The sequence below is a fragment of the Marmota marmota genome, unplaced genomic scaffold (assembly GCF_001458135.2).
Source record: "Marmota marmota marmota unplaced genomic scaffold, marMar, whole genome shotgun sequence".
In the NCBI taxonomy this organism is placed as follows: Eukaryota; Metazoa; Chordata; class Mammalia; order Rodentia; family Sciuridae; genus Marmota; species Marmota marmota.
The window spans coordinates 4107753-4126775 of NW_025999927.1; the positions used below are offsets into that span (position 1 = coordinate 4107753).

Below are 19023 nucleotides of genomic sequence, written 5' to 3' on the forward strand. Positions count from 1 at the left end.
GCAAGCGGCTCTGCGGCCCGCGGCTGGGGAGGCGGAGACGTAACCGGACGCCCCTCTGCAGCCCCTCCTCGCCTCCGCCTCCCAGCCTTCCCACCCGGGAGACTGGAGGGGAGCCGCGCCGAGATGTAGAGGGCCCCGCCCCGTCAACCCAGCTCGACGGACACGGCCCGATGGCCATTGGCGGCGACCGGGAGGGCGAGGGGGAGGGTGGGGGGACCTCGGGTCCCCCACGTTCTGGCGCCATGGGCCTTGGTGCCGGCGGTTCCGAACCAACGGTGGGTTCCCACCGAAGGGGTCCAGATGGAGAGAGCAAAGCGCGGGACTCGCACCGTGGACCCCCTGCCAGGCTCTCCCCTGGAGCGAAGGCGACTTGGAAACGCTCTGGACCCAGGAACCGAGTGCACCCAGTGCTGGTGGGGGGTTCTGGTTCCGGTCTCAAGCCTCCTGAGGGAAGACTGGGTAGCGCTGGCCATCAGTGGAGAGGGGACTGGACCAGGAGCATGTTCCTGTACTCATCCATCTATTCACACAAGTTTTGTGTACCTGATCTTAGAACTCCTTAATGTGGAGGGTTCCCAAGAAATAGGGTCCCATTCTCCAAGATAATGGCAAGAATGTGTCGCTCAATTCAAGGTTAGGTTCGCTGGAGCCCCAAGTGATAAGACATTAGAACTGGAAAGATTCCAGGTAAAGCTTTGTGAGGGGCGGTGGGAACCGAACAGGACCTTCTGGAAGGAATGGGGAGGTGGAGCCGTGAGCCAGGTGGATGCTAGGGAACACCCCCGAGCAGAGAATTTGGGAGGGTCTGCTCCAAGTCTTGAATAACAGATCTAGGAATTTGAACTCCCGCTTAGACTCAAAGAAGTATTGAAAGTTCTTGACAAAGTGAGATAAGTGATTTAAGTGGTATCCTAACCGAGCTGTTGATCATTAATCTGAAAGTAGAGACAGTGGGTCTTTAGGGGTCTGGGGGTGGGGGGCAGGTAGTGGGTGTGCAGAGTGAGAAAGAAAGAGATGTACATCTAGAAGAAATGAACCCAAGGGATGTCACAATGAAAGAAGGAACAAGACCTGATGACAGATTTAACATTGAAGCTGAAAAGACATGAGGTTAAAATTGGGTCAAAGTTTTGTGCCTGGAGGGTGGGTCAGAGAGCCAGTGCTGGCTTTGAAACCAGGGAAGAAGACATTTGGGACAGCTGGAGCTGGAGATGTGTTTGGCTTCAGACCTGTTAACTCAGATGGGTCAACAGGACATCCATATTTCCTGCTGGGAGCTAAAATTAAGGTCCTGAAAGCTCATCTGGAATCACTCTCCCAGTAAACAGCAAATTCTATATAATATTTAGAGGATGTAAATCCTGAAGCAGCAGAAAACAGGAAGAAAAACCAAATGAAGCACAGCTGCTGAGCTAAACATTTTGTATCTACTGGTGACACTTTCTTTTAAACTCATTTGCCATCAGAGGTCACATTTGTCAATCGCTCACTAGGTACCCAGTGTTCTATAGGTATTAACCTTGCACACACAAGGAAGAAGCCATCCCTGTACTGCAGAGGGACATAGAGACTCAGAGGGGTTAAATCATTCTAAGATCACACAGCTGAGCCCTTGCAGGTGACCCAAGATGTTCCAGCTACAGGGACCCCATATTCATTTACTCATTTATTTATTGCAGTGCTGGGAATCAAATTTAGGGCTTCACACATTCTGAGTACTCCACCCCTGTGCTGCGTCCCTGGGGACCCCTACATTAGTAGACCCTGCATTGCTGCATTTCTCCCTGTGTTAAAGGGAGCAACTAACTCGGCCCCTGCTTGTTAAATCCTGCATCACAGCTTGATCCATCTTCCAGAAGCGCTTCCTGGCTCCACTCCTAGCCATCCATAGCCTGCTGCTCTACCCTCTATCTCTGGGCTTCTGGGCCCCAGCAGCACCCGGTTATAACCACTGAGATCCCATAAGAAGGCTCTTCTCCCCTCTGTCCACCTGCACATGGCTCTGGCCCACTGCTGCCTGGGCCCCGTGGATGAGGAGAGCCAGAAATCAGGGGCCTCTTCCTGCCTATGCAGAGTCTCCAATCCCCACCCACCCTACTCTTGGTCACACATCAGAGCTGTCCCTGGCGCCTTGTCTGCGCTTGGAATGCTCCTACCCTTTCACAGATTCTCTCCCTTTTTGGTACTCAGACAGCTGCGGGAACTCCTATTGGCCCACGGGATTCCCCAGCAAATGCAGGAGGAGAGCAGCTCTGGATGGCTGGTTCAGCACAGCCCCCAGTCTGGCTGGCCAAGGCCGGCGCCCCTACTACCAGCTGTGTAAGTGTGAGCAAGTTTTAGAACACCCATATCCTCACCGTTTGTGTGGGATATTCACACTTACAATCAAAGAGTTAGGAACACAATATAAGGTGATCTGTGAAAGGTCCCAGCCAGGGTTCAGAGAACACAGGCAGTTAATACTAAGCCACCATTATGATCTCGGGGAACTGTTTTCATGATTCTGATTGCTTCAACATCTCCTGAGAACGAACCATGAGTCAGACACTACTAGGAATTTTCAATACAGGACCATTAAGGCACAACCCTTTTATAAGCCTGCAGTGTTTGGGGGAAAGACAGATAAGACCTTAACCATGGGATGCCTTGACAGACCAGCTGCTTCTGTTAGGTGCTTTATGCAGTAGTGCATCTGGTCCTAACAAAAGTTTCACGAGCCCCACACTGGGAAGCACGGTTCACTCTGGATTACCCGCCCCGTTTCCCATAGTGAGCAGAAGATTTGAGTCCCCCACCGAAGCTGATGCACTTTCTACCACACCATCCTGCCTTTCTACAGCAGGCGAGGTTTCTGTTTCCATCTCCACCCACAGGAAACCTTGCTCCACTGTGTGTACACAATGCGCACGCTCTATTTATGTTTGCCCGTTTTCCCTTATTCCATCAGCACCATCCGGCCTGCGTGAGCTAGTGTATATGTAAACGCACTGTCATTTCCTATTTATAGCCCTGCACTCCCTTCCCAATGCCCAGTCCTGTGGGACGTGATGTTGGTGCTATGTGTCCTAGTAGGACACTGTGGTCTGAGTCCCTCTTACTCCTGTATGATTTATAGTTCCAGATGCATCTCGGTGATCACAAACTCCATCATGGAATACTTCATTTCATATCGTGCTGGATGGTTTCCCAAGTGCATGCAGTGGTGCTGTCTCCTCTGGTCCCTCATGGGTTTCCTCAGATATATAAGCTCTGTGAGGAAGGAGCATGCGCTCAGTTCACAGAGCCTCACCTGATGCCGTGTGCACAAGAATCAAGGTGAACCGTTTAAGATTTCAGTAATACATTTAAGAATCCTTCAGTATCTGCAGTAGCAATGGCACCCATAATTCCAGGATACACCAGATTTTTTAAAAAGTGGACTGGGGTGCAGCTCAGTAGTAGAGCACTTGCCTGGCAGGAGTGAGGCCCTGGGTTCCATGCCCAGCATTAAAAAAATAAAAAAAAATAAAGTGAAACCCTGCTCTTTTGAGACTTGTACTCTTTCTTTGGCTTCTGTCATCCTGATGAAGCAGGAAGATAAAATTTAGGAAGCTGGTCTCAGGCTGTGTCTGTGAGAAGCCGCAGTAACTTGTCCACCTGGTTATTCAGACAGAAGTCCACCCAGTCGAGTGAGAAAACACAGTTCTCTCATGAAAGGAGGCTTCCCTTCTAACGTCACTCTGCCGTGAGGTATGGCCACTGACCACATGTGGCCATGGAAGGATACTTCACCTTCCACACGTCACATGGAGTTAAATGTGTGACTGTCTCAGTTCTGGGGGACTCACCTGTGAATAACTTCAACAACCTAATCTCGGGTTTGACCTCAGATAAACAAGGCCTGAATGAAAGATAAGGGGTGGGATCAAGCAGTGGTGCTCCACCCATTTACTTCTAAAGGTGATTTGGATAAAGGTCTTAGGGAGACGCAATGGGGCCTGCTCTGCAGGAGGAAGATGCCAGGCTTCTCAGGACAGAGTCTAATCTCAGGCTCAGCACCCTGCTTGCCTCTGGGCCTCTTCCTGGCTCGTCATCATCAGGCCTCCCTGGGTCCACTTGCTTTTTGTTGTCATTTTAATTTTTAATTTTGTCTTGTGTAATTTTCAGACTTACCTAAAAGTTGCAAGAATAATACAACAAAAAAAATTCCTATATACCCTTCCCCTAGGTTTCCCCCAGTGTGAGCATTTTGCCGTGGTCGCTGTATTTCTGTGTATGCATGAGCACAGTCATACGCAGATGTATACATATGTGCATATTTTTAACTGAACCATTGGAGGGTAAGTTGCAAATATGATGTCCCCTTTACATCTGAACACTTTGGTGTATGCGTCTTAAACACATTCTCTGATATAACCATAGTGTAATTACCGGAATAAGGAAATAGCATTGATTTCACACTCAGATCTAAGTGTTAAGGTTTGAGTCTTCATTCTCCCTATAGCCATGTGCTGAGGCTTCGTCCCAGATGATGACCCTGAGGGGAGGGTCCTGCAGGAGGTGGGTCTTGGCTGGAGGAAGTCATGAAGGGGTTGCCTTTGAGGGTCTCTCTTATCCCGGGCACCTCCTTTCTCTCTCTGCTTCCTGAGATGAGCAGCCTCCTCTGACTTGGGCTCTTCCCACCATGATGTCCTACCTCGCCTGAGGCTCAGACCTCTGAGCCAAAATAAGTCTTTCCCCCTTTTAAGCTGTTTATCTCAGGTGTTTTATCACAGTGATGAAAAGCTACTAATTTATAGATCTTATTCAGCGATCCACAAATATCCAGATAACGTCTGCAAAAGAAAGTAGCGAATTATAAACTGCATTTCTTTGTCGCCTGTTTCCAGTCTTCTTTGACTTGAAAGAGTCCCTCAGTCCCTCTACCTCTCGTGACCTCGGTGTATCTTAAGAGGACAGACCAATTGTTTCATCGGCTGTCCCTCAATTTGTCAAGGTTTGCTTCATAACTAGATCAGGATTTTGCATGAACTTCACAGAGGTGATTTGTGTCCTCAGGGCAGCATGGCAGGGGACACCTGGTGTCACTTTATCCTAGTGCCAGTCTTGTTAACCTCAACTGGTACATTCACCTTGCCTAGACTTCCCTAGTACAAACTTTCTGTGTTTTGTTGTGGAGATAATTTGAGGCCATGTAAATACCTTGTTCTTCACTTAACTTTTACCCTCCAATTTTAACCCCATTGATGATTCTTGCCAGATTTTTTATTGCAATGGATGCCAGCTGTCCCCCCCAACACCCCTGCCCACTTTGGTTCTTTTTTTTTAATATTTATTTTCCTTTTAGTTTTAGGTGGACACAATATCTTTATTTCACTTTTATGTGGTACTGAGGATGGAACCCAGTGCTTCATGCATGCTAGGCGAGCACTCTACCACTGAGCCACAACCCCAGCCCCCCCACTTTGGTTCTTAAATTTTTTTCTTAATTCTGGTAAAATACACATGATATTTATCTTCAGAAACGTTTTAAGTGTAGAGTTCCATCGTATGTCACGTATTCATATTGCTGTGTGACTGTCACCACCATGCATCCCGATGACTCTTTCTGTCTTACAAAACCGAGCTCTACCCATTGAACAACAATCCCCACTTCTCCTTCCCTCGCCCGGCAGCCACCGACCACTTCCTGTCTCTCTGAATCTGACTATTCCAGGAAACTCCCATTGGTGAGATCACACAGCATCTGTCCCTCTGTGACAGGCTGATCCCACGCAGCGTACTGCCTTGAGATTCATTCATGCCTGGCCTGCGTCAGAATTTCCTTCCTTTTAAGGCTGATGTCCATTGTTTGGATTTGCCACATCTTGTTTTTCCATTCATCTGTGGACAGACACACGGTTGCCTCTGTGTTCAGCTGTTGTGAACAACGCTACGACGAACACACATGTACAGATATCTCTTTGAGACCCTGCTTTCAGTTCCTTGGGGCATATATATCCAGCAGTGGAATCACTGCCCCACATGGGGACTTAATTCTTGGCATCTTGAAGAACCCCTGTGCTGTTCCCACAGAGGCCGTACCCCTTCACCTTCCCACCATTGCACGGGGTTCCGACTTCCCCACGTCCTGAACAACACTTACTGTTTTGTGTTTTCTTTAAATAATAGCTGTCCTAATGGGTGTGAGGTGGCAACTTACTATGGTTCTGATTTGCATTTCCCTGGTGATTAGTGATGGAGAAAAGTCCACATAAGTTTTTGCCCATTTTGAATCAGGTTGATACCTTTTTGGTGTTAGTGGTTATTTTAAGTTCTTTTAACAAACCTTGAGAGAATTTGGTAGAAAATAAAATCAAATGTACCAGCTGTTTCCCCACAGGAGCTTTACCTCTTTCATTGTCATGATCATATGTGTTCTTGTGTTATTTACATAATTATTTGAGAGTCAATTGCAGATATGACCCGCTTTAGTCAGCTTTTTTACTGCTGGGACCAAAAGGCCCGACAGGAACAATTAGAGGAGAAACATTTATTTGGGGGCTCACGGTTTCAGAGGCTCCGTCCATAGATGCCAACTCCATTCCTCAGGCCTGAGGTGAAGGTGAACATCATGGCGGAAGAGTGTGTTGGCGGAAGAGTGTGTTGGAGGAAAGCAGCTGGGGACATGGTACCAGAAAGCAGAGAAAAAGCTCCACTCCACAAGGACAAACTATCAGCCCCAAAGGCACGCCTCCAGGGACCCACCCGCTCCAGCCACACCCCACCTGCCTCCAGTCGCCACCCAGCTAATTCCCATCAGTGGGTTAATGTACTGATCAGGTCAATGGTCTCACAACCCAATCATTTCAGCTCCAAGCTTTCTTGTGTTGTCACACACAAGGGACACTTCCCATCTCAACCATCGCATGGCCCTTCTTGCCTACAAGTTGAGCACAGGTGTCCTGACTACAAAGATTTTCTTTTTACAACCACAGCACACTGATCATAGTTCAACAGACACACAGTCCCATTATCTAAATACGCAACCCACATGCACAATTGGCCTCCGGATCTGGGAGACCATAAATTCCTGTTTTTAGCCCAGTTTGTGGCACTTTGTTCAAGAATTCTTAGCAAACTAATATGAGTGTGATGCTCCAGCTTCCCAGGTATTCTAAGCAGCTCTTTCTTTCTCGGTCTGTGCATGATGTTTCTGATAAGGTGGGGCGTTGGAACAAGACTGGAGGCCACACTGCACCACACTAATAGGTGCTTGACTGTACATGATTTCTATGTCCTCAGACAAGAAAGAGGGTGACATCGCTGTATTATTTTTCCCATTTTATTTTGAAATAGTTTGTGACTCACAAGAAGCAGGCAAATCATTTTTAAGGAGAAACACATGGAACAGGAGGCTGTGGAAGCAGAAGCCGCATGACATCTGCCGGCCAGCCATGCAGGCTGCAGGTGGAAGCCCTGCTAGTTATGTGGCTTCAGGAATTTTTTTTAATTGTAACTTTAATTAATTAATTTGTGTGTTTGTGTTTCCTGTGTTGGGGATGGAACCCAGGGCCTGGCACGTGCAAGGCAAGCGCTTTACCACTGAGCCACAGCCCCAGCCCTTATTTTACTTTTATTCTGAGACAGCCTCCCGAGGTGTTGGGATCACGGGCACTTGTGATGCCATCTGTCACTATTCAGTGTGACACTCTTGCCAGGTGTGGCCAAATGAGCTTGAACTTCTCACCTTCAAAACTGAGTCAAGTTAAACCTCTTTTGAAGGGAAATCAAGGAACGCGAGGCAAGTAAGCGAGAAATGAAGTTCGGAGACCAGGCAGAGATACACACGACAGTTTATTTGTCAGAGCTGACAAATAAAGGCCATCTCTCTATAGGAGAGAGACGCAAAACAGGCTTGAGTTCTGGGACTTTTATGGGGGAGGCTCAGAAATCAGCGCTGAGTGGGTCTTAATGAGGGGTGAAGGGTTGGTATGAGGGAGTGGTGAGCCTTTCTCAGAAAGGCCCCTGGGAAAGGGCGAAAAAGCGAAACTTTTTCCTTAAAATGGTGGCTGTCACTTAAGATGGCCATCCAGATGTGAAGCGAGGACCTTATGTCTTTTCCTTGTACATACATAACCCAGTCTCAGGTATTTTGTTATAGCAACACAAAGCAGACTAAGAAGCAGACTAAGGCACACAGTATAAGTAGTGTGTGCATGTGTGTGGTTTCCATGTGTGGTTTATGTACATGTGTGGGGTGTGTGTGTGTGTGTGTGTGTGTGAGAGAGAGAGAGAGAGAGACAGAGACAGAGACAGAGAGAGAGAGAGGTGTGATATTGGAGAGTGAGAGGAATGGCTATTAAAAGGGGACATTTCAGAGCACCACCTAGGCCCAGAACTCTTTTCCATGCCTGAGCCTGGTTGTATCCTGTTCCTCCCTGTTAAACCAGAGAGGATCTGACACAGCCTCTGGCCAGGATCATTCTTCCTGATCCTCTGGGACCATGGCTTACCCCAGGCTGTGCACCCCTCCTGCCTGTGGGGAAGATCCAGAGGAGGGAACCAAGTTAGTTTGTGGGGCCTCAGTTTTAAGGGACAGCTAAAGCTCCATCAGAGCATTCCAGCAACATCTCAGATTGAAATAAGGGGGAAACGAAGGACTTCCTATCAGAGATGAAAGGTTCTGGCTTTGAAGAACCACATGGGAAAGAGTTTGATGCCGTGGGTGGTTGTTTTTCAGGATCTTTACTGGAGAAGGGAAAATTAACAACTTCCTGGGAAAGGAAAGACCCTCCCCCTACAGTGTACCCCAGAGAAGAGGATGCAGGTGGCTCCTCTGTGTCGGGCAGGCAAGGTTGGGTCCAGGCCTAAGAGAGCCTTCTGCACTGAACTGTGAGCAGAAGCACTGGGGCTCAGGCCTTTGCTGACCCTCGTCATGGTCCTCTGTTATCTGGGGCCACCTGTCCCCGCTCATCCTCCATACCCCCTTCGGGGAAGTCAGGGATGAACGCCCCATCCGCCCACCCCTCCGCCAACCCCTCGCTGGTCCCCAGGGATCGATTTTGGTGTACCCAGGATTTTTAATCTCTAGCTCTAGGAAAATTTAAGCAAAAAATGAGGGAACCAACATTGAGTTGCCAACTCTCTCTTGTCACCATGTGATAGGATGTCACAGGTGACGGGACATTTATATGCCAGGATGGAGGGATGACAGGGGGTAAGAATAAAAGAGAGGGCTTTTAATTGGATACTGTTAAGTCCATGAAAAATTCACTTTATACAAACTGCACCTTCGTGTAGAATAACTGTATATGCAATATGTGATTTTATACAGATAATAATTACATATTATAGATAATTATGACATATGTAAATTTTAACAAAATGGAAGCTTCGTCACAGACCATGTCGCTGGCACTGTGCTCATGAGGAGCCTAGAGGAGGCACCAACTGCACCTCACTCCCACCTGGCACCTCTGGCTCCAGCCATCTGCACCACCTGCCCTGTCCCCAGTCCTGTGCTGTCTTGTGCTTCCCACCTTGGCCTGTCCCTTGTCCCTAGGACCCACCTCCTCCTCCCAGCCTCGATCTCATTTCCCAAGCCCTGCTTACTTCTGCTTTGCTGTGTCCTTGCCCTGTCCCCAGAGAGACAGACTCTACACTGCCCTGATTCCATTCTGTGCTACTGCAACAGCACACCTGAGGTCGGGTGATTTACATAGAACAGAAATTTGTCTCTGGAGGCTGGAAGTCCAAGGTCAAGGAGCTGGCCTCCTGTGTGGTCCTTCTTACTGGGTCTCCAAATGTCGGAAGATGCAAGGAAAAGCAAGGAGGAAAGCTCTGTCATCGTGTGGCAGAAGAGTGAATCCACTCCACAAGCCCTTGTAACGGTGGCTTCCATCCACTCCCCAGAAGCCCAGGGACCCCAGCCCTTCTGTTAGGCCCACCTCCCAACACTACTTCCCCGGTGTGAGTTCCAACATGGGAATCCTGGGGACATGTTCAGCCCATGGCCAAAGGTATCATTTTTGTACTTTCATGTTGTGTTGAAAAAACAGTGTTCTCCTCCTCACTAGGCCCTGAGGTCCTTGTTCATGTGGGTCCTGCAAAAGCAATGAGCACATAGTAGGTGCTCATGAAATGCTTGCCTAAAGCAACTGATGTCAGCAGAAACTGATTTTCCTGTTTAGGGGAAGCTCCCTTAGTGAGAATCAGGAGCCGCCTACTTTCCAAACAACCCCCTGGGCTGGATAGCAAGTGCTGCCTGGGTCTCCCTGCCCGGGGAAGATGCTGAGAATAAAATGGTATCTACAGATACAGGTTTAAAATCCCTGCCCACAAAATGCAGTCTTCCTTTGTCCAGATAACTTGAAAACCAGATATCCTGGTGATAACCAGAATAAAGCTTTGATGCTTTATCCTAAATAAAAAAGCAGTTATAACCATTATTATCATTTTTTAAAAGAACATTTTGCATGGGAGGTGAACTCTTTTCATCTGAGACAGAGTCCATGGTCATTTTGGAGGTCTACACAGGCGACAGGCCCTTTGCAGGAGCCGCTCCCCGCAGTTCTGGGAGGCGCGAGCTTTTCCTGGAGCTGGGCGCTTTCAGAACCGCGCACAAACCCTGCATCCACGCGGCTCTGACCTGGCTGCATGGACCAGCTGCAGAGGCTCATCTCACACCAGCTCTTCTGTGAGCAGTTAGATTTCAGGAGTGGATTCTTCCCTTTTATAAATCACATTTTAAGCTAGTGTTGTGGTTCTCCATGACATGCATTTTTCACCAAAACATCTAGACCTTTTTGAAACTTCCCTTTCTGAAGTTATAAAAATAGTGCCTGACTTGTGAAGGGATCAAACACCCAGAAATGTGGTCGGTGGGAGGAAAATCTCCCCCTCATTCCCTGCTTCCCATACCGCAGACAATTGAGATGTTTCCCTCCAGGACTGGTTCCCAGGACATCACGGTGAGGACAGACTCGAGTCAGAGTGTGGGACCTCCTTGTGCTCATCTCTGAGATGGGCACAATCGTGGTCCTCACCCCCAGGGACTGTTGGTTCAATGAGCTGTTGGTGTGAAGGTCCTAGGACAGTGCCTGGCACATAGTGAGTCCCAGGCGCTGGTTGCCGTTATTAAAGCCCTAACCAGTGAATGCACTGGGTGACATCCCATGTAGGACTGGCTGCTACCACAGACTCCAGACTTCAGTAGCTCCAATGAGATAGAGTGGCTTTCTCTCTCTAGAAGCAGTGGGAAGCATGGAACTGGCAGGCAGTTGACTGTGTCCCAGAGTTCCACCCCTGGCAGGGGCCCCTTATCTGCATCAAAGCTTTACCCAGCCTGGCCGGTGGCCAGAGCCTGTAATCCCGCAGCTCCGGAAGCTGAGGCAGGAGAATTGCAAGTTCAAAGCCAGCCTCAGCAAAAGCGAGGCACTGAGCAACTCAGTGAGACCCTGTCTCTAAATAAAATACAAAATAGGGCTGGGGATGGGGCTCAGTGGTGGAGTGTCCCTGAGTTCAATCCCCCGCACCCCCACCCCCACCTCACGCCTCAAGATAAAGCTTTATCCTGGGGTCCAGCCACAGGAAGGGGACAGAGGATGTGAGGACAGCTAGTTTCCCATGCCAAGCACACACTGAGTTACATCCCAGTCCCCTGGGAGGGCTTGCTCTCCCCCCATTTCTGCTTTTCGGGGAGATTTTCTTAGTCATTCTTTTCTTAAATCAGCTTTACTGAGGTGCAATTTACATAGATAAAATTCACTGACTTTTAGAATATAATTTTGCAAGTTTTAGCAAATGCATGCAGTCATGTGACTACTACCACAGTCATGTTGTGGAACAATTCCATCACTCCCCAAACATCCCTGTGTTCTCTACAGTCAATGCCCCCTGCCCCGAGTCCTGGCAAGCGGGCATCTGCCTAATGCCACTACAACTTGGTATCTAGAGTTTCATATAAATTGATTTTTTTTTGCAGTACTAATACTAAGGATTAAGCTACATCCCCAGTCATTTTTAAAAATTATTTTTACTTTGAGACAGGATCTCATTAGGTTGCCCAGACTGGCCTTGAACTTGTAATCCTCCTGCCTCTGCCTTCTCTCAGTGAAATCTTATAAAAAGTAATCTTTGGTGCCCGAATTCTCTCATGCACACAGTGCTTTTGTGCTGCAGCAGAGCGGAGAGATGGCAGCAGAGACCACATGGCCTGTGGGCAGGAACAGCCATCACCTCCAGTTTCCCGACCTCCGTTCTAAACATGTTTTAGTTTTAGCTCTTACATTTAGGTCTAAGATGCATTTTGCATTAAATATCTTGATGATGTGAAGTGAGACAGGAGATTCCTGATATCTGCCTATGGACGACCACTTGCTTCAGCATGATTTTCTAAAAAGAATGTCCTTCCCACACTGAGTGGTGTTGGTGTTGACCGGGGCTCACTGGCCATGTCTGTGCGTTTCTCAACTTGCTGCTCTGGGCCGTTGGTCTATGCACCTGCTCTACCAATGCCACCCTGCCACAGCTATCGTATCTTTATAATAAGCCTTGAAATCATGAAACGTAAGTCCTTCAACTGGATTCTCTTTTTCCAAATAGTTTTGGCTGTTTTAGATATTTGAATTTCCATAATTTTTAGAATTGGCTTGACCAACTGTACTTTTAGAAGCCTAGACTTTCATGGATGGCTTTGAATTTATGCATCAGTTTAGGAAGAATTAACACCTTGACACCGTGGAGTCTTCCAATCCATGAACATAGTATCTCTACCTACTTTGGTCTTTCTTAATTTCCGTCAGCCCTGTTTCAAAGCTTTGAGTGTAAGGTTCTGTACACATTCTGTTAAGTCAATCCCCATATGTTTTACATCTTTGATGTGAAAATGATGTTTCTTTTCAATTTTCAATTGTTTGTTGCTGGAATGTGAAATGAGTTTTTTATATGGCCTTTTATCTTACAGCATTGATGACACACACTTATTAACTCTAATAGACCATTTGCGGATTTCTTAGGGTTTCCTATAGACAACTACATTATACGTGGAAATGACAATTTTACTTATTTCCAACATGGATAACTTTGTTCTTTGTTTACCTTACTTGCTAAACCCTATAGCACAATGCTCAATGCAAGTGGTCCCTTGTCCTATCCCCAACCACAGGGCAGCGAGTGTGTGAGTGTGAGTGTGTGACTGTTACCCAGTCACATCAGCTCTCCCCTTCAGGAGAGACCAGGCAAAGGCCCACTGAGCACCCCGTCCTCCCCACCTGGGGAGGAGACACTGCTTCTCTGTGGGCTCTGGCACAGTGACCCTTTCCTGCTTTGGCTATGGTCATCTAAATCTGTGCACCTGCCCCATATCACTGACAAGCCCTGAGGACAGGATCTACCCTGGCTCATGGTTGGCACACAGTAGGTGCTCAATAAATGTCCAACAAAGGTGCAAGTCCACCCAACACCCAGCCCTAGTAGTCCTTTAGTGTCCTTGGAGTGTTTCTCTCCCCTCAGTTCTGCTCCCAGCTCTGTGGAGCACCTGCTCAGGGGCCCTGAGATGGGGAACTCTCCCTCCCCTGGAACCAGGAAAGACTCCACTGCCTCTGCACCTCAGTCTCTGTAGCGCCAGGAGACGCGCCTTCCAGGACGTCACAGGGCTTTGTGAGATGGCATCAATGAGAGCTTCTGAGGAGCACTGACTGACACCAGAGACCAAGTAATGCTGCTGCAAAAAGAGGTCCAGTGTCTTTTGTGCCAGAAAAAGTTCTCAGTATCCTGTGGTCAGCTGCTGAAATGGATTCTTAAGGTTATTAAATCACATGTGTATTTAAATAATAAAAAATTCCTAAAAATAGGGGAAAATACACATGCTTCCAAGGTGCTGTATTAATAAGAACAGTTTAAGACGATCTTACATCATATGTGTAAGTGCTCGATAAATGTCCAACAAAATCACAAGTCCACCCAACACCCATGCTGGTGAGAAGCTCGGCAGCGTGGGGTGCCAACAGTGTGATGTCGTTTTGGTAGTCTCGTGTTTGGGATATAAAATATCACCTAGGTGTCAACGTCATCGTTACTATGCACAGGGAGTGGCTTTAACAGACTGTGTCAAAGCCGATTTTGCACATGCTTAGGTGGGGTCAAAAATACACATATCATATTTAACCCTCAGAATGGTGGCACAGGGCACTCTGAAGCCCCTCTAGTTTCCCCTTGTGATATCGGGGTGGACCCCAGCCGCCACTGCCCAGCATGGAGAGAGCATCCTGCTAGCCCGGGAAAAGAATTCAAAACCTGAAACGTGGCTCCTCCTGAATGTGTGTCCCTTTCACATCATCATAAAATCGAAACACTGTGAGTCAAGCCATGGTAAATCGGGACTGCTTGTGTTTGTGAGGGAGGGTGGGTTGGGGCAGAAATCAAATAGAATTCAAATTAGACCATTTTTGAAAGGCAGCATATTAAATAAATTCTTTAGTGGAGAAGATGTTAGTAATTAAGTAATGCTTCATTAGGAATTTGTTTTCCATATTTACTCTAATAAGGGATTTTCAAAACCGACTTTTTGTATCACAGAACAGGATATAAAATTTATCAAATTCACCCACATCGTGCAATAACAGAATCTGCCAGCAGATGGCGCCACAGGCTGGCTTTCCTCCCGGGACCGCGCGCTCCCTGGTTTCGGGTCTCCGCCCCGCCCTCCAGAAGGCGCCCTTTCGGCACCCGTAGGGACCGACGCGCTGAAGCCACCGCGGAGAAGCTCAGCAAGGCTGCTTAAGGGCCTTAACAGCCCCAAGAGGCGTAGCCCTGGGACGCAACCAGATTCCCAGGTTTCCAAGCAGCTCATGGATTTGGGGGCCAATTCGGTTTTGAGGAATGGTCATGCAGTGCCCAGCTTCAGACTGCCCCCACCTGCCACCTCCGTCCCGCCCACCACCCCACGGAGGCAAGAGCTCAGACCTTCCCAGAATAGTGGGGTGCTGACCCTGGGACCCGAAGGAGACAAGGTTGGCCTTCAAGTCTGTAGGGCAAGAGCTCCTGTGGCAGCCAGTGGAGGGACAGGGTTGGCCCCAGGCCCTCGCCTCGGTCCAGCGGAGGAGGGCTGACAGGCAGGAAAGCGGACACTGAGGAACCTGCAGAGCAGCCCCAGCTAAACTCTATCCGGCCTCAGAGCCCAGCACTGCCAGCCTCCGAACTCTGGTGCCCCCGGAGCCCAAGAGCAGGGAGAGAAGGCTGGTCCACGAAGGGGTCACCCTGTGCACACCCCCATGCTCAGGGACATCGCCCCAGGGTGTCAGATCAGTCCCAGAGAGACTTCACACCAGGACAAAGGAGGGCTCCCACCCCGACCCCAGGGCTGAATGGGAACGTGAGGCACTGGGGTGAAGCTGTCCTGCTTTAGTACCTACTGCTGCAGTAGAGGGGCCAGCGCATCCCGGCATGTGGGAAGAAGTGGCAGGTGTGGGGTTTGGGCTTGAGGTCAAGCTTGTCCTTCTTCATCGTCTGTTCCCACATCTCTGTAAGGAGAGATGCTGTCCACCCTGCTTAGAAAGTCGCTGGGAGACTGCAAATCCTGCATTAGGTCATTAGGGGTGACCTAATGGAAAATCTGTAAAAATGAGAATGAGGCTGGCCTAATCCCAGTTTTAGGGGAATACATGGAATGATGAGCATTTGCTTAATTAATGAGGCTGTTGGTGTGGCCTTGGTGCACTGTGCTAGTTGAATGGCTGTAAAAGAAGATGTAAAAACACTTTGCAGATTATAAGGCTGTTAAGCAAAGTTGTTTGTAAAGTTGAAGGCATCGAACAAAGAAAAATAGTTTTATTTTTCTAAATGTCTTTCATCTCTTCCCACCTAAACACACTCATGCTGCACTTTAACACACCCTGCAACTCAAATGACACCCTCGTGCTTTCATTTAGACTATAATCCATGACACAGAGAAAAAACTAAGACAAGAAAATGCCCTCACAATATTTTGTTGGCTGCCAAAAAAGGCAGTAGAATTGCCCAAACTTACCTACACATATGCATATACAAATCTGGAGAAAATGCCTTAGGACATTCGCAGTGGCTACCTTAGGTTGGGGGACTGATGGTTTTAATTTTCTTGCACATACGTAATTTTTACTTTTTCTACAAAAATTACCTATGAATTTTTTTAGTTACAATAAAGAGACAAAAGATCCTCATTTAGTCATTTATTTTTCAGAACTGTGAATTTGGATTCGAAAGGGTCTTTGGAGATGATCTGGTTTCCTGAGATGAGAGAGCAGAGGCCTAGGGAGATGAGGTCATGGAACCAGTGGGGCCTCTTTCCCCAAGTCTGGCGTGACCTTCTCTCCCTTTCCAGAATGTCTGTAGAGCTTTTGAGTATTAGTCTAAACCCACATGCTCTGTAATTAGATTCTCATCTTTAATTATCTTCTGACTTCTTGATGTATCTACTTATTTTTTTATGGTATATATATATTTATTTATTTATTTATTTATTTATTTATTTATTTTTTCTTAGTGGTCAAATGACTTCTGCGTTTCTTTGGCCTTTCTCTTGAAAGGCTTCTAAGGCAAGTGAGAGTTTTTATCCCAATCAGTGGCTGCTTTAATTATTCCTTCTCACATTTCCCTCCTGATCTCTACCAAGTAATTTCTCAGAAATTTCCAAGAGTAAATCATAATTCCTTCAGACCATTGTTCCTGGAATCAGGAGTTTATTTTTCTGTGATGCACACCCAAACAGGAGTTTGAGATTTTCATATGAACATTTGGGATTACTTCATACATAGGTTTCGCCTCTAGGCCTCCGCGTTTCTATTGGTTGAGTGGACGCTTTCCCAGCTGTCCTGCTGACCTCTTGTTGGTCAAGGCATCCTGGAAGGTCTGGGCCTCCCTGCCTCCCCACACAGACAGGCTGCACAGAGGCAGTAGGTCTGTGGCCAGAGGCAGTGATGCCAGCCACCTCCCATGACTTGGAGCCTTGGGCCACACGCGGGGAGTCCCAGAGAGGAAGAGCCACTGTCAGTGCAGTCGAATGTGAACTTGCTTTGATAAAGTAGCTCCTGTGACAGGCAGCTGCCCTGCTGGGGCCACCTGCAGTATAGTTGGGCTCTTTGGGTTTTTTTAGTAGCAGGGATTGAACTCAGGGGTACTCAACCACTGAGCCACATCCCCAGCCCTATTTTGTATTTTATTTAGAGACAAAGTCTCACTAAGTTGCTTAGGGTCTCGCTGAGTTGCTGAGGCTGGCTTTGAACTCACGATCCTCCTGCCTCAGCCTCCCAAGCCGCTGGGATTACAGGCATGTGCCACCATGCCTGGCTAGTTGGACTCTTTATATATGACTCCAAAAGGAGTGTCAATCACAAGTGTCAACACATACAGTTATTGAATGGATTGATAAAATTCACATTACTAGTGAATGAATGGATGCAAGCTCCCAGCTTCTGAGGACAAAGAATAGGGCTATCCCATAGAAATACAAAGCCACAAAGTGGAATTACATATGTAATTTAAATTATTTCAGCACTTTGTAGATTTCAAAGCTCTTAGGCTGCAAGTCCTTTGTAAAGCTGAAGCCGTCATACAAAGAAAAATATTGTTATTTTTCTAAAGCTGCATTTGGAAAATCTTAACCCACTTAGGTCTGCACTGTAACACACCTTGAAACTAAGACAATACCCTGATACTTTAAAACAGTAAAAATATATGAAATTAATAATGTGAAACATTGTTAAGTACTGAATGTGCTCAACGTTGAGGATTATTATCAGTGAGCTTCGTTACTTCATCCATTTCTCCTGAGACCTCGGACTGAGGGGTGCCTTGTGCCCCAGAGAGCCCCAGAGTTTCTATTGGTTGGGCTTTCCCAGCTGTCCTGATGACTTCTTGTTGACTCCGGCATCCAAGTGCTGACTCCGACATCCAAGTGCCGAGGAGTCGAGTGGCCCAACGCCTCCACCTTGAACAGCCCAGGTCCAGATGTTGCCGGACGACCTGCCAAGCTGTACAGGATAGAGAGGGACATCCAGTCACATCTGGAACTCTCATGTGGACTTCATCTTGGTGGCTCAGGACATCCGTAGGTGGAACTGAATGTGGTATGGCCGTTCTCCGTGCTGAGCATTCTAACAGGTGCCATGGTTCAGAGTGTGACCCAGGGCTCCCAGCAACACTGGGCGAGAGGGGCATATAAGGAGATAGCATTGGTATCTGGCAAAGGGTCCCCACGTGGACAGCAGGACTCAAATGCAGGTGTCTCATGCTAGGGCCCACAGCTTCCTTACCCCGCAGTGTTCCCCATCTGCCATCCCAGACCTCCTGCAGGTTAGCAGAGGTCAAGTGAGGCCCCAAGAGCTCAGTGCTCTGAGGGTGTGCCTGGGTCAAGGTGGGAACACAAAGAAGAGATCTCTGGCTCAGAAGGGGTTGAAATGGGCTTCTTGCAGCAGATGACCCCAGAACCCACTGTGACATTAGAGAGGCAGATTCAGAGAGCTGCCCTGGTGGTGGTGAGGGCTGCCCTCTGGGGACCCAAATACCACCCTGTGGCCAGAACAGGTCCAGCGTGTGCACAAAACCAGGAATACTGCACCTCGAGGTCCCAGGGGTTTATGCAGACACCCATGCATGTTGGATGCAGGCTGTGTATGAAGGACAGTCCCCAAATGGACCACCTGCTTGCTTCCTGTGCAGATTGGAGCTATGAGTGCAGTCAAATGTGGCAACCCTAGAGCTGCGGACTGTTCCTTGTCCAAGGCTCAGAGCAGGAGCTCTGGAGAGGCTCCATGCTCACGTCACAGGATTTGGAGTCAAACAAACCCACATCCACCTTCTGGCTTTGGATCATGATGGATGTCAAAGCGTGAGGAGACCTGTCAAAAGGACTGTTTTCCTCAGTTTATAAAATAATTTAATCTATCATCTTAGATTTATTAAAAAGCTATATTATTAATGAGTTTCAAACTGAGTTTGAAAGTCTGTTAATGCTCCTCCTTCCTCCTTGACTTTCCATATGTCAACATGATGGTCTCCACATCAGGATTCCACACTTGCTTTTAT

At 47.8% G+C, this 19023-nt stretch overlaps 1 protein-coding gene across 1 annotated transcript in view; it reads left to right on the top strand.

Moving 5' to 3' along the window:
- The first annotated feature begins 170 nt into the window (after window positions 1-170).
- Window positions 171-19023, top strand: part of Gpr137b (G protein-coupled receptor 137B) — a 69692-nt gene continuing 50839 nt past the window's right edge. The window contains exons 1-2 of the mRNA XM_015504372.2: window positions 171-275; window positions 2191-2319. Coding sequence (XP_015359858.1) covers window positions 171-275; window positions 2191-2319 — 234 coding nt within the window. The remainder of the gene's footprint in view (window positions 276-2190; window positions 2320-19023) is intronic.